At 36.4% G+C, this 16,809-nt stretch overlaps 1 protein-coding gene and 1 pseudogene across 1 annotated transcript; one reads left to right on the forward strand and one right to left on the reverse strand.

The window, feature by feature from the left end:
• Window positions 1-1,364: 1,364 nt before the first annotated feature.
• Window positions 1,365-4,390, forward strand: LOC119576978 (U3 small nucleolar ribonucleoprotein protein MPP10-like; the record flags this gene model as incomplete). The annotated part of the gene is given in 5 exon segments (XM_037924646.1): window positions 1,365-1,549; window positions 2,347-2,484; window positions 2,977-3,085; window positions 3,648-3,865; window positions 4,178-4,390. Coding segments are annotated over 5 exon segments (797 nt in total), but the record flags the coding sequence as incomplete, so codon positions are not given.
• A 312-nt stretch (window positions 4,391-4,702) lies between these two features.
• LOC119576631 overlaps window positions 4,703-16,809 on the reverse strand; it is a 35,568-nt pseudogene continuing 23,461 nt past the window's right edge.

Raw genomic sequence — 16,809 nt, forward strand, 5'->3', positions numbered from 1 at the left:
ATGCCACCTTTAGGCTTGCAGTCCCCTCCTAATTATAGGGGTCTAGGGGATAGCAAGCCATTCCGAGGTTTTGAGGGCAAAAAGTTGAAAAATCTGATGAAATATATAATTAACATCCTAGGAAAAGCTGAAAGGTATTCTTCTCATATCTCCTAAAGAATATAATTTTCCTCATTCTTCCTAGACCTACAAGGACATTCTAAATAACAACAGAAGAGCTTAGCTTTATATGAATTTAATGGATATATTAAATTCTTTGCAGTATATCAAGTTTAGCTGAGTATAATAACTATTTAAATTCATAACCCAAAATTTAACGGTTGGGCATTTTTTTCTTGGGTTTGAATTCCCCTTCCCCAATCCCTGGTTGGTGTTGCAAGTAGGGTAGGTTCGGGAAGGTTAATAGTTGTTAAAAAAGTTGAAAAATTTTCTAAATCTAGTCTTTAAAAAAGTTGTAGTAGGCTTGTCATATTTCCTATGAAGTGAAGATATTTTTGTCTTCTGTAAACCTACCAGCCCAACAGATAAATTCCAAATGGCAACAGAATAGCCTCATGTTGTGTAAAAAGGGGCACATAATCAGTGGATGTACTTGCTGCTTTACAATATATCAGTTGCTATAAATTATGATATAAACATTTTAGGAACTTGACCAAAAAAGGGATATATTCTGCTGTATGTAGAGTAAATATCTAAAATATAATCCAAGTGGCAACAAAATTGCCTCATTTCATGTAAAAATTTATATATTTAACAGATGCACTTGATATTTTACAATATGTAAACTACTGTATATTATAATATAATATTTTTTTAACTTAACTCCAATATAAGGGGTATAAGATTACCTCTCAAAATCTCAGGATTAGACATGGGAAGCTTAGGGGAAGACTCCTCAATGCTGTAAGTAATGTATAGCTCAAGTGTGCCACAACAGCCTTTTTAGCCTCCAAAATTTCAGGCTGGCCTCTTCACCCAATCGGCACAAATGGCAAGAATACATGCCTTGTTTATTAGTATTAAAAAGAAAAAGAAACACATATTTTCCTGCTAATTCAAGGAATGTGTAAATCAGGTTCAGTCACTAGAGCCAGCTGCTAGACTCCTTGGTGGCTTGAGCACACATGGAGCTATTTGTATGTAACAAATTTCACAAAAAACTACAGGGGACATTACATAAATCCATGGTGTTGTAACAGTTTTCTCAAAATTTAAGATATGTAACTGGGAGATGTCTGCCAAATTGCCTATCTGATTAATTTCATTTGTTGACTGTAGGTATGTGACACTAAAATGTAAGTTTGGGCCCCTAAGAGATCACTTTTCTCTCAATTCTAACCTTTACATGATGTGTTACCTTTCAGAACCAGTCATCACAGAAGACATAACAACCCTCCTTGAAAGGGTTATTTTGGGCCGTATCCGGAGTAAAGCCTTTGATGATGTAGAACGTAAAGTGAAGGTTGCAGCTGATCCCTTTGAGTTCAAGAAAAAGCTTCTTCTGGACCAGGAGAAGTCCAAGCAAAGTCTTGCTGAAATTTACGAGCAGGTGAGACAGGGAGTGACAAAAAGTTGTAGAAATGGTAGAAAGACCCATTATTTAGTAACAAAGTTTTTTGAAAGATGAGACAATGATATTGATATTCTAGGTTTTAGATAGAGGAGGGAAGGTATGTTAGAAGTTAAGGAAGAGGAAAGGCAGGTCAGAGCTGTCTTCTACACTCAGGTTACTCTATGCTAGGAGAAGAGATGTTGTGCTTGGAGCCCCTGATGTGTTAACCCTCTGCCACCGGGGTGGCATGTACGTACATGCCATGGCTTGCTTGGACTCTATTCCAGGTGGCATGCATGTGTACATACATGCCATGGTGTGCTGGTCCCACTTTCCGTGGGCATGTATGGTCATGCCATGCACACTAGGGTGCCGATACAATCCCCCAGCAGTGGGGCCTGAGCCACTATGAATGCAGCCTGGGAGAGAGGGCTATCGTATCTGGAAATCACCCGGTGGCATTGGGTTAACTTGTATCCAAAGGCTTTATGCTCTTGATCCTGCTGATACATGTTTGTATACATGTTTGTCATGGTGAGAGAACTCATGTTTATGATTCTTAAAGTATATGTGATATCATTCTTTCCAAACACATTCCTCTTTCGAAAAGTCCTTTTAGGTAAAATATTAATGCACATGTGTACATTTCAGATAAATAAGTGTACATTTCAGATAAAATCTCTAGGGATATTTTATTCGGTTTATTCATTTATTTGTATTTTTAATAATGCTTTCATTATATGGTAATACATAACGTACTTATATTTAGAAAATGTTTACCTGAATTGTTTTAGGAATACATAAAACAAAACGAAGGGAGCAGCAAGAAGGATGAGGAGGAAACCCAAGAACACAAGGAGATCCGAGAGAGAATGGACAATCTCTTTTCTCAGCTGGACATGCTGGCAAACTTCCACTACATGCCCAAGCAGGTATACTATGATTCCATTTTTGTTTTGTTTGTCTATGATTTTAATTGTGGATTTGTGATTTTTTTTTTTTTTTTTTTTTATAATCTGTTTGTAAGTTGATAGACGGTTGTTTATTTGCTTGTGTTTAGATTAATTTTTATTTTTTCTATATTTTGTGTTTGACTGATTTCAGATTTTTTTTATTTATGTGTAGATAGTTTGCAGAGTGTAAGGAGTATGAATAAAGATCAAGCACAATAGATTTATGCTTGTTTAATACTGCACTTTATTTGAATCAAGTTGCATATTCTAATGCTTAACTTCTCCACATGTCATGAAATTACTACTTCTATATTTTATTTATTTATATATTTATTATTTTTTTACTATCTCATTTATTGGCTGAAAGTACCTTGGACCACTTTAAATATATGCAAATTTGTTAATGTATGTAATAGAGTAAAGCAATCTTTTTGTTCAGTGAAAGTTAATAGTTTTTTCACTGTGTTTCAGGTTCAACCCGAGGTGAAGATCAAGAGCAACTTACCAGCCATTAGCATTGAGGAAGCAACGCCTCTCGCCATGAGTGATGCATCAACTTTGGCTCCTCAGGAAATCATGGGTGGGTGTAAATGTTTATTTTGCTTGTTGGTATTTGCCATTTTTTTCTGTTCATTTGTAGTTAACTGGAGAAACTGTATTGTAATGTGATGTGTTAATGGGATAAAAAAAAAAAAAGTAAAATGATTTTTATGTTTCCATGGAAAAATTGACTTAGAAGAATGACTTTGCAATAAGATAATCCTTTAATTGGAGCATTATGAATGTCTTGTACAAATTTTAAACTGTCATCCATATATCGCTTGCACTAAAATAGAAATAAAAGAATAACCATTAACACTCCAGATATTTTATAGTGTAAATGATTTACCTAAATCCTGTTTAGAAGTACATTAACTGTGATGATACTATCCATGATTTCTACAAATTTAAGAGTTATCATATTCATTAGTCATTTCTTCTGTATAATGGTCCAGACACATTGAATATCACAAGTTATATCTTTTATATCAGTATTTTTGTTATTCTTTTTAAACTAGTTAATTTTTATTTATTTATGTATTCATTTTGTTATTATTATTATTATTATTTTACTTATTTATTTATTTATTCTTTTTTGATAGCTCCAGTCCAAGGGGAACTGAAAGGAAAGGATGAACGGACTGCAACAGACAAGAAACGCGAACGACGCAAAAAGAAGCAGCACCAAAAAAGCAGGGCCGTTGTGCAGGAGAAGAAGCTGAAGGAGAAGCTGAAGAAGACTGGGCCGGATGGGAAACTCAATGCCTCCTCAATGCTGAAGGTGGTTGAGAAGGCAGTCAAGGCCGGACATGTGAAAATGGTAAGCAGGAGCCAGAAATAGGAACTTCAGAAGTAAATGGGGATGGAGGTTATTTGGGTTCTAGTGTTCATATTTTTTCTGTTTGATTCTTTACTGTAAATTAAATATTTTCTCTTCCTTATCTCTTTTCATAGTATTTGTCCACCTCAGGAAGAGCGATTCTTAATAACAAAGGAGGCATACATTAGTTTAACATTTGTAGAGAAAAAAATAAGTGGCTGATTCTCTTTTTTAATCAATGATGGATGTTTATCGTTAACGTGGGCAATTATTCTAGTATGTATTTTGATATTATGTTTACTTTCTTTCCAGCTTGATGGGCAACAAAATAAGACGATGAAGACCTCAGAGGCATTCTTCAAACAATTACAAGATAATGTGTCCGGTGGTAATAAACCTACAAGCAAGAAAAAGAAGAAAACTGATCATGGGTTATCTGCTTCTAAGATATTATTATAGGTTGTTAATGAATACTAAAGAACTTGTTTATACTGATATAATAAAGGTTGATTTGATTTTTTAAAACTTTTTTTTTATCATATCCTGATATCAAAAAGAGAGTATTCTTATACTATTTATTGTGTATATACTTGGTGTTCATAAGATCTTGCAGTAGTTTATACTAGAATAAATGTAGGGTAATACTATTTTAAAATATTGAAAAATCTTTCTGCATATGAGCATCACTTAACATGAATAAAACAGTAAATAAATTGGTTACAATAATTTTTTGTTGTTTTTTATCGGAAGATACAATGGTCAAACAGTTCAGTGGAATGAAGAAATTCAAAACAATCCATGGCAGTTTAAAGACATAATGATCAGGCAGACATAGAATTACAGACCTACTTTGATAAAGATTTCTGCCTGTGACAAAGCATCTGTTGGGATAAGATGCCTTAACAAACACTACATGCTGCACACTTGAAGGTATTTGCACTATGGTAACAAATAATATTGTTGCCATTGGACTAAATCAAATGATCCATATAATTCATATGAGCAAATCTTGTGATTTTGTGATTAGTACCAACTATTAGTATTGTTTATGGCCAATGGTAGGATTAATAATAAATATTATCCATATATGTTCTGGAACATGATAGATAAGGGATCACAAAAGACTAGTTTTTACAGACACTAAATCGTGTAGTATTTCATTTATATTTGGAAACCCTTTGTCCAATCTCATCTATGCAAAGTAGACTTTGTACTATTACCGTACTGGTCTTCCTCAATTTGTGAAGAGAAATGAAATCTTGTAGAATATCTATATAAGCTTGTAAAATGCAAAATGTCCCATCAGCTGCATGGTTTTATTTCTGTAGCACAAAGAGATTGGATATTCTTCATTTTTAGCATGGTATTCATCTCATGCTATAAACCACAATATAAAAGTGATTAATTTTACATCATAAACCTCTTTGTATGGGGTAGGAGGGTGCCTTCTTGGGTATGGCTTTATTTGGCAGATGTAGACCACATAACCTCTGACCATGGATTGGACTCGAGCCTGTGTACTTGAGATCCTGTTGGTCCCCAGCAATGCATTGATATTAAAGTAATATTGGGTGATACACTGTCACTAGAATATTATTAGACACAAAGTGTTGTCTTTTTAATACAAAGTTGTAGTATAAATTAGCATCTGTTAAACTTTATTTAAATGTTCTTTTGCACTGATAAAAATCAGTGCCCTTTTCAGTATTATACGGAAGATGAATTTATCTTCTGAAAGTAAGATATCAGTAATCGTCAGATATATTATTAGTATTAGTAACCACTTCATTTCATCAGTGTGTATAAATGATATGTATGTCAACCTTTCCTGTAAAACTAAGACCTTTATTTAATTATCAAAAGCACTGGTACACTAAAAGAATATTAGTTATGGTCAAACAAATTTCCTTCTTTCTCTCTTCCTCTTAATAGTACATATATATATATATATAAATATATATATATATATATATATAAAATATATATATATATTTTAATATAAATATATAACATATATATACATAAAATCTATAAATATATATATTATATTATATATAAAATTATTATTAAAACATATATATATTTTGTATATATATTTTATTAAGGGTTTTTATATATATATATAATATATATATATATAAAAATATTTTTTAAAAATATATATATATATATATATATATAATTTTTATTTTTACTATTTAAAAGGGAAAAGGAAAGAAAGGGAAAATTTTTTTGACCAAACTAATTTTTTTTTAGTGTACCAGTGCTTTTATAAATTAATAAAAGGTCTTAGTTTTTCAGGGAAAAGTTTACATCATATCATTTTTAAAACCCCTGATGAATGAAATGGTTACTAAAAATAAATATATCTGACGATTACTGATATCTTACTTTCGAAGATAAAAACTTTTCTTAAATACTGAAAGGGCACCGATTTTTATCAGTGCAAAAAAAATTTAAAAAGTTTAACAGATGCAATTTTTTACTCAATTTTATAAAAAGACAACCACTTTTTGGGCAATAAAATTCTAGTGACAGTGTATCACCCAAAATTACTTTAATATCAATGCATTGCTGGGGACCAACGGGATCTCAAGTACACAGGCTCGAGTCCAATCCATGGTCAGGGGTTTATGGGGTCTACATTGCCAAATAAACCCAAAACCCAAAAGGCACCCTCCTACCCATACAAAGAGGTTTATGATGTAAAATTAATCACTTTTATATTGGGGTTTTATAGCATGAGATGAATACCATGCTAAAATGAAGAATATCAATCTCTTTTGTGCTCAGAAAAAAACCCATGCAGCTGATGGGACATTTTGCATTTTACAAGCTTATATAGATATTCTACAAGATTTCATTTCTCTTCACAAATTGAGGAAGACCAGTACGGTAATAGTACAAAGTCTACTTTGCATAGAAAAGAATGGACAAAGGTTTCCAATATAAATGAAATACTACACGATTTAGTGTCTTAAAACTAGTCTTTTGTGATCCCTTATCTATCATGTTCCAGAACATATATGGATAATATTTATTATTAATCCTACCATTGGGCCCATAAACAATACTAATATTTGGTACTAATCAAAAAATCACAAGATTTGCTCATATAAATTATATGGATCATTTGATTTAGCCCAATGGCAACAATATTATTGTTACCATAGTGCAAATACCTTCAAGTGTGCAGCAGTAGTGTTTTAAAGGCATCTTATCCCAACAGATGCTTTGTCACGGGCAGAAATCTTTATCAAAGTAGGTCTGTAATTCTATTCTGACTGATCATTATGTCTTAACGCCATGGATTTTTTTTGAATTTCTTCATTCCACTGAACGTTTGACATTATATTTTCCCGATAAAAAACAACAAAAAATTATTGTAACCATTTATTTACTGTTTTATTCATGTTAAGTGATGCTCATATGCAAAAAGATTTTTCAATATTTTAAAAATAGTATTACCCTACATTTATTTTTAGTATAAACTACTGAAAGATCTTATGACACCAAGTATATACACAATAAATAGTATAAGAATACTCTCTTTTGATATCAGGATATGATAAAAAAAAAGTTTTAAAAATCAAATCAACCTTTATTATATCAATAAAACAAGTTTTTTAGTATTCATTAACAACCTATAATAATTCTTAGAAGCAGATAACCATGATCAGTTTTTTCTTTTTCTTGCTTGTAGGTTTTTATTACCACCGGACACATTATCTTGTAATTGTTTTGAAGAATCCCTGTGAGGTCTTCATCGTCTTATTTTGTTGCCCATAAAGCTGGAAAGAAAGTAAACATAATATCAAAATACATACTAGAATAATTGCCCACGTTAACGATAAACATCCATCATTGATTAAAAAAAGAGAATCAGCCACTATTTTTTTTCTCTACAAATGTTAAACTAATGTATGCCTCCTTTGTTATTAAGAATCGCTTTTCCTAGGTGGACAAATACTATGAAAAGAGAAAGGAAGAGAAAAATTTAATTTACAGAAAGAATCAAACAGAAAAAATATGAACACTAAAACCCAAAAAACCCTCCATCCCCATTTACTTCTGAAGTTCCTATTTCTGGCTCCTGCTTACCATTTTCACATGCCCCGGCCTTGACTGCCTTCTCAACCACCTTCAGCTTTGGGAGGAGGCATTGAGTTTCCCATCGGCCCAGTCTTCTTCGGGTCTCCTTCAGCTTCTTCTCCTGCAACAACGGCCCTGCTTTTTTGGTGCTGCTTCTTTTGCGTCGTTCGCGTTTTTTGTTGTTGCGTCCGTTCATCCTTTCCTTTCAGTTCCCCTTGGACTGGAGCTATCAAAAAGAATAAATAATAAATAAGTAAAATAATAATATAATAATAACAAAATGAATACAAAAATAAAAAAAAAATTAACTATTTTAAAAAGAAAAACAAAAATACTGATATAAAAGATATAACGTGATATTCAATGTGTCTGGACCATTATACAGAAGAAATAAATAATTAATATGATAACTCTTAAATTTGTAGAAATCATGGATAGTATCATCACAGTTAATGTACTTCTAAACAGGATTTAGGTAAATCATTTACACTATAAAATTTTTGGAGTTTTAATGGTTATTCTTTTATTTCATTTAGTGCAAGCGATATATGGATGACAGTTTAAAATTTGTACAAGACATTCATAATGCTCCAATTAAAGGATTATTTTATTTGCAAAGTCATTCTTCTAAGTCGTTTTTTCCAGGGAAACATAAAAATCTTTTTACTTTTTTTTTTTATCCCATTAACACATCACTTTACAATACAGTTTCCCCAGTTAACTACAAATGAACAGAAAAAAATGGCAAATACAACAAGCAAAATAAACATTTACACCCCCCCATGATTTCCTGAGGGCCAAAGTTGATGCATCACTCATGGCGAGAGGCTGCTTCCTCAATGCTAATGGCGGGTAATTTGCTCTTGATCTTCACCTCGGGTTGAACCTGAAACACAGTAAAAAAAACTATTAACTTTCACTGACAAAAGATTGCTTTACTCTATTACATACATTAACAAATTTGCATATATTTAAAGTGGTCCAAAGGTACTTTCAGCCAATAAATGAGATAGTAAAAAAATAATAAATATATAAATAAATAAAATATAGAAGTAGTAATTTCATGACATGTGGAGAAGTTAAGCATTAGAATATCAACTTGATTCAATAAAGTGCAGTATTAAACAAGCATAAATCTATTGTGCTTGATCTTTATTATACTCCTTACACTCTGCAAAATATCTAAAACCCTAAAAAAAAAAATCTGAAATCAGTCAAACACAAAATATAGAAAAAATAAAAATTAATCTAAACACAAGCAAATAAACAACTGTCTATCAACTTACAAACAGATAATAAAAAAAAAAAAAAAAAATCACAAATCCACAATTAAAATCATAGACAAACAAAACAAAATGGAATCATAGTATACCTGCTTGGGCATGTAGTGGAAGTTTGCCAGCATGTCAGCTGAGAAAAGAGATTGTCCATTCTCTCTCGGGTCTCCTTTTGTTCTTGGGTTTCCTCCTCATCCCTTTTTGCTGCTCCTTCGTTTTGTTTTATGTATTCCTAAAAAAATTCAGGTAAACATTTTCTAAATATAAGTACGTTATGTATTACCATATAATGAAAGCATTATCAAAAAAAACAATAAATGAATAAACCGAATAAAATATCCCTAGAGATTTATCTGAAATGTACACTTATTTATCTGAAATGTACACATGTGCATTAATATTTTTCCTAAAAGGACTTTTCAAAAAAGGAATGGTTTGGAAAGAATGATATCACATATACTTTAAGAATCATAAACATGAGTTCTCTCACCATGACAAAAAATGTATACAAACATGTATCAGCAGGATCAAGAGCATAAAGCCTTTGGATACAAGTTAACCCAATGCCACCGGGTGATTTTCCCGTACGATAGCCTCTCTCCCCGGCTGCTTTATAGTGGCTCCGGCCCCACTGCTGGGGATTGTATCGGCACCCTATGTGCATGGGAGACCCTACAGCCCACGGAAGTGGGACCAGCCAACCATGGCATGTATGTACACATGCATGCCACCCGGAATAGAGTCCAAGCAAGCCATGGGATGTACGTACATGCCACCCCGGCGGCAGAGGGTTACACATCAGGGGCTCCAAGCACAACATCTCTTCTCCCAGCTAGAGTAACCTGAGTGTAGAAGACAGCTCTGACCTGCCTTTCCTCTTCCTTAACTTCTAACATACCTTCCTCCTCTATCTAAAAACCTAGAATATCAATATCATTGTCTCATCTTTCAAAAAACTTTTTACTAAATAATGGGTCTTTTTACCATTTTTACAACTTTTGTCACTCCCTGTCTCACCTGCTCGTAAATTTCAGCAAGACTTTGCTTGGCTTCTCCTGTCCAGAAGAAGCTTTTTCTTTAACTCAAAGGGATCAGCTGCACCTTCACTTTACGTTCTACATCATCAAAGGCTTTACTCCCGGGTACGGCCAATATAACCCTTTCAAGGAGGGTTGTTATGTCTTCTGTGATGACTGGTTCTGAAAGGTAACACATCATGTAAAAGGGTTTGAATTGAGAGAAATGATCTCTTAGGGGCCCAAACTTACATTTTAGTGTCACATACCTACAGTCAACAAATGAACTTAATCAGATAGGCAATTTGGCAGACATCTCCCAGTTACATATCTTAAATTTTGAGAAAACTGTTACAACACCATGGATTTATGTAATGTCCCCTGTAGTTTTTTGTGAAATTTGTTACATACAAATAGCTCCATGTGTGCTCAAGCCACCAAGGAGTCTAGCAGCTGGCTCTAGTGACTGAACCTGATTTACACATTCCTTGAATTAGCAGGAAAATATGTGTTTCTTTTTCTTTTTAATACTAATAAACAAGGCATGTATTCTTGCCATTTGTGCCGATTGGGTGAAGAGGCCAGCCTGAAATTTTGGAGGCTAAAAGGCTGTTGTGGCACACTTGAGCTATACATTACTTACAGCATTGAGGAGTCTTCCCCTAAGCTTCCCATGTCTAATCCTGAGATTTTGAGAGGTAATCTTATACCCCTTATATTGGAGTTAAGTTAAAAAAATATTATATTATAATATACAGTAGTTTACATATTGTAAAATATCAAGTGCATCTGTTAAATATATAAATTTTTACATGAAATGAGGCAATTTTGTTGCCACTTGGATTATATTTTAGATATTTACTCTACATACAGCAGAATATATCCCTTTTTTGGTCAAGTTCCTAAAATGTTTATATCATAATTTATAGCAACTGATATATTGTAAAGCAGCAAGTACATCCACTGATTATGTGCCCCTTTTTACACAACATGAGGCTATTCTGTTGCCATTTGGAATTTATCTGTTGGGCTGGTAGGTTTACAGAAGACAAAAATATCTTCACTTCATAGGAAATATGACAAGCCTACTACAACTTTTTCTATAAAGACTAGATTTAGATATATTTTTCACTTTTTTAACAACTATTAACCTTCCTGAACCTACCCTACTTGCACACCAACCAGGGATTGTGAAGGGGAATTCATCCCAAGAAAAATATGCCCAACTCGTTAAATTTTGGGTTATGATTGAAATAGTTATTATACTCAGCTAAACTTGATATACTGCAAAGAATTTAATATATCCATTAAAATTCATATAAAGCAAAGCTCTTCTGTTGTTATTTAAAATGTACATTGTAGGTCTAGGAAGAATGAGGAAAATTATATTCTTTAGGAGATATGAGAAGAATACCTTTCAGCTTTTCCTAGGAGTGTTAGATTTATATATATGCTATGCAGATTTTTTCAACTTTTTGCCCTCAACAACCTCGGAATGGCTTGCTATCCCCCTAGACCCCCTATAATTAGGAGTGGGACTGCAAGCCATCAAAGGCTGGCCATTATCTCACAAAGACTTGCCTAATAATAATTTAGGAGATAAATTCAGATTTACATTCACATCTAATCATCTATGGGAACATATAGATACAGATGAACACAGCACTCATAAAACATTGGTAATCACATTTGTAAACTTATAATGCATATTAACCTAAACTACTTCTCATCCATAAAATTATACTTAGAAATATGAACCTTACTTTGTTTAAACTCCAAATTGTAGTCCATCTGTTCTTCATGCTGAATTTTCTGGCCCTATTACTGGCTGAGATTTCTCCTCGAAGATGCCATGGCTTTTTGAAATAACATCCTCCTCGAGGGTGTTGATCATTCGCATTTCCTTCTCTCTCTCCTTCTCGTATGATGATTTTGTCTTAAGATGAAAGAAAACACAGTGAGTAATTATCCACTGATACAATCTGGAATGGTACAATCTCTTTCACATAACAGATTCCCTTCCTCGACTTCAGAAGAAAAAAAAAAGAGTTGCAAGAAATGTTAAATAATTATCCAGGAGCTACCTCCAATTGCTTTTGGCCGAGTAGAGGCATTGTGGATGAATCGCCCTCATTATCTCTGTGTTCAGAATATCCTCGACCTCTTGATTCTGCATCATTTTCTTCATATTCTTCTCCATACTGTTCTTCCTCTTCCTTTCCATTGGTGTTGGCATTTTCACCGTCTGGAGCTTCATCAAAGAAGTCTTTGTACATAACTTCATCCTAAAAGGCAATAGATAAATATATATAATAGCATAAAATCAATAGCATCTAGGAAAAACAAAAATCTGCATAGGCACTTAAGATATATATATATCTATATCTATATCTATATCTATATATATATATATTATATATATATTATATCTATATAAATCTATATGTATTATATATATTATATATATATATATTATATATATATTATATATTCAGGCTGGCCCATGGCCCATCTCTAATTCCTCTTGACAGGTCTCGTCGAGCTGCCCAAGCCATGATCTGGGTCGTCCCCCAGATCTCCTCCACCCAGGGTTATCTCGCAGAGAGACAACCTGATGGGCATGGTCGTCCACAGGGAGACGAGCTAGGTGGCCATATTGCCTAAGTTGGCAGTATCAAGGCCCTGAAGACATGCAGCTTGGTCCTTCTGCATAGGTAACGACATCTCCAAACACTCTTGTTGATCGAGTTCATGGCTCCTGTTGCCAGACCAATCCGTCTACTGACTTCTTGGTCGGACAACCCTGAGATATGGACTACGCTACCAAGGTATGTAAAACTCTCTGTAATTTCAACTTCCTTGCTGCAAACATGGGTTGACTGAACGGGTTCCCCTAACAGGCCCCCAAAGTCCTGAATCTTAGTCTTGGTCCAGGAGACCTCTAGGCCTAGGGGCTTCGCCTCATTGCTAAATGCATCAAGAGCTGCCACCAGTGACTCCAAGGACTCGGATAGGATGGCAACATCGTCGGCAAAGTCAAGGTCTGAGACCTTGATATTTCCTAGTATTGCTCCACACTGACTTTGGCTAGTAGCTCTGCCCATTATCCAGTCCATACAGGTGTTGAAAAGTGTTGGTGCAAGGACACAGCCTTGTCTCACCCCTGATTTAACAGGAAAGAAGTTCGACATACCCCCACCACACTTAACAGCACTTTCAGTACCAGTATAAAGGATTGCTATTAGGCCAATAATCTGTGTCGGAATTCCCTTAAGCTTCAGGATCTCCCATAGCAATTCCCAATGCACCGAGTCAAACGCCTTCTTGAGGTCGATGTAGGTTGCAAGCAACCCACGACCAAACTCACGATGGCGTTCCACAATTACTCGGAAGCGCTAGTATACGGTCTATTGTGGACTTGCCATGAGTAAATCCAGACTGCTCCGGTCTCTGATGCCTCAGTAGGTGGTTGCGGATCTGTTTCAGAAGAATGTGGGCGAGAACCTTGCCTGGTATGCTGAGCAGCGTAATGCCATTGTAGTTGCTACAATCCCAATGATCCCCTTTCCCCTTCCAGAGAGGGATGACCACGCCCCTCAGCAGGTCAGGGGGAATGGTACCAGACTGCCAAATGGCAGTCAGGACTGTATGCAGGCCCAGAGCCAAAGGTTCACCCCCAGCCTTTAGCAGTTCAGCAGGGATATCACATATGCCTGCAGCTTTCCCACTCTTCAGCTTGGAAATCGCCAGCCTAACCTCTGTTAGGGTAGGAGGTTCCTCGCTGATGGGTGGATCCGGCACAGGCACTGAGACTTCGCTTGCATCCAAGCTAACTGTTGGAGGGTCTACCTGTTACAACTGCTCAAAATACTCAGTCCAACGTTCACGAACCCCAACATGATCTGAGATGATCCATCCATCTGCTGATCGGACTGCAGTCATCTGTGAGGAGGGCTTAGAGTTCAGTTTTCTCAGGGCTTGGTAGGCAGGGCGAAAATCATTTACCAAGAAATGGCCTTCAACCTCCTCATCAAGATTCCTGATGAACTGTTCCTTGTCCCTTCTCAGCAGCATCCGAGCCCGACGCACCATGGAACGACGCAAGACTTGATTCCCATTCAGCCGAGCCTTGCGACACGCTTCAGTGGCCTCTAATGTCTCTGGGGAGATGGAATTCTGCCTTGCCCTCGGGCGTACGTCAATGGACTCCTGAGCTGCTTCGAGTGTTACGCGCTAGAAGAGCTCCAACAGAGCAACTGGGTCCGTCAGGTTGATGAGTTCTGTGAATCGGTCAGAGACTGCCATGGTGAACCCAAGGGCACACTCCTCCTCCCTTAGTCTGTCCAGGTGAAACACCTTAGGGTGGCCACTGGAGGGACGGGGTGTTTGAAGTGGACCCGCAGGGTAGCCACAACCAGCCTATGATCGGTGCCATAGAACTCGGCACTCCGGTAAACCCTGCAGTTCTGGAGGATCCTCCATCGCATCGATCTCCTTGGCCACTGTACCCGTATCGCTGTACCAGTGATGCGGGTTGGAGCGCTGATACCAGGAGCCAGAGATCCTCATTTTCTGGGACCTAGCAAAGTCCCGGAGGAGGCTATTCTCACTGCTGGGATCAGCTCCCAAGCCATGGGGTCCGACAGACATCTCATAGCCAGCTTAGTCACAGCTGGATACCGCATTGAAGTCACCCAGAACAATGCGAATATCTCTCTGGGGGTAATTGTCTGCCACAGATGCGAGTTTGGCATAGAACGCCTCTTTCACATCAATTTTATATACATCGGTAGGAGAGTATACAGCAATAAGAGACATGAAGCCAAAAGCATGCGTCAGTCTCAATGCCATAATACCCTCATCAACCGGTGTCACCTCTATTACCGAGGGCTGAAGTTGGCTGGAGATGGCTATGGCTACACCCTGGAGGTGGTGACCATCGCTGGGGCCCGACCAGTAGTAGGTGTACCCACCCACACTGATTGTGCCGCTACCAGGTCTTCTCACCTCTGAGAGGGCAGCCACCTCAACTCCCAGTCGCCTCAGTTCCTGCAATAGCAGAGGTAACCGCTCATCCTGCCGCAAGGACTGGATGTTCCAAGCGCCTACCCAGAAAGCACACCTGAGGTTAAGCCTCGGATGGTTATTCCGGGTGCACGCCACCCCTGCCGCCCCCGCCGACGCAGCCCCAAATAAAGGGGGTTGGCAGGCTGTGGGACCGCCCATCGGCCTGTGGTGTTCCCGAGGGCTTTGCCCCACAAGCTTCATGGTGGATTGGCGCCTGCCGGGGCGCAGGCAGGACAAGTAACTCTCGTTCCAATCCTGCACCCCGACATTTGCCCTCCCAGCGGGACCCACAGCCCGCCTTACTTGCTGGTGGGAGGGACAACACCCCTCCCCCCAGCATTTCCATTTATCTTTGACGTTGCCAGTGGGTCTTTCTGGGGGGAGGAGGACTGGCAAGGCCCACCTCCCCTGAGCCGCCCCATTATCCCAGGGTTGCTAGGGGGCAGAAGTTGGTACGAAGCCAGAGTGTGTCCAGAGTGTGTGTGCTCTGGCACTGAGCTAGCCAGGGGTGGAAGCTGCAAGCGAGAAGGTATGCAAGCACTTAACACTATCTAGGCTACCACACCATCGCTTCACATCACCATGCGTGTGAAGCACCCACCCATACATATATCATATATATTATATACATATTAAATATATTATATATTATATATATATATATATATAATATTATATTTATATATATATATTTTTATATTATATATATATATATTATATATATTATATATATATATATTTATATTAATTTATATAATATATATATTTATATATATATATATATATATATATATATATTTTATATATAATATATTTTATATATATATATAATATATATTATATATATATATATATTTTTTTTTTTTGCACTTTCACCATGTCCTCCAATTATCAATCTACAGGCTAAAAAAATATATCTGCAAAAGCTAAACAAATTACCCAAAAGTTCCTGCTGCAGTAATGGTAAAACCATCACTTCCACTACTTTTATACTCATTCTTTTAAGTATTTCTTCAGGTAACACTCAATTATACCAAAGTTACTAAATATCTTCCCAAATGAGTATACAGTGTGTGAGTGAGTGCTTGAATGAGTGAGTGAGTGGTGAGTGAATGAGTAGTGAGTGAGTAAGTGAGTGAGAGATAAATGGTACATTGAGAGAGAAAAAGGTGGTCAGACTTGTACATAGACTACAATTTAGATGCACAGAATACAAAACACGAAGAAAAGAAAAAAACAATGGAAATTTACCTCTTCATCACCATCTGACATATCTTGCATATAATCCACATCATCATCTTTTATATCATAGTTCTGTCCAAGGATATCATTATCAGCTATCCACTCACTCTCTCTCAGGTTGAAGAATTTTGAGTCAACTTTGCTTCTTGCAAAGTTTGAGGGTTTTAACTGGTCTTTTCCTTTCAGATCTTTCCTTTTTATTCTAGAGTCATCCCCACTTTCATCTGGGGAAAAACCTCTCCTCCCTTTC

Source organism: Penaeus monodon, chromosome 9 (assembly GCF_015228065.2).
Source record: "Penaeus monodon isolate SGIC_2016 chromosome 9, NSTDA_Pmon_1, whole genome shotgun sequence".
In the NCBI taxonomy this organism is placed as follows: domain Eukaryota; kingdom Metazoa; phylum Arthropoda; class Malacostraca; order Decapoda; family Penaeidae; genus Penaeus; species Penaeus monodon.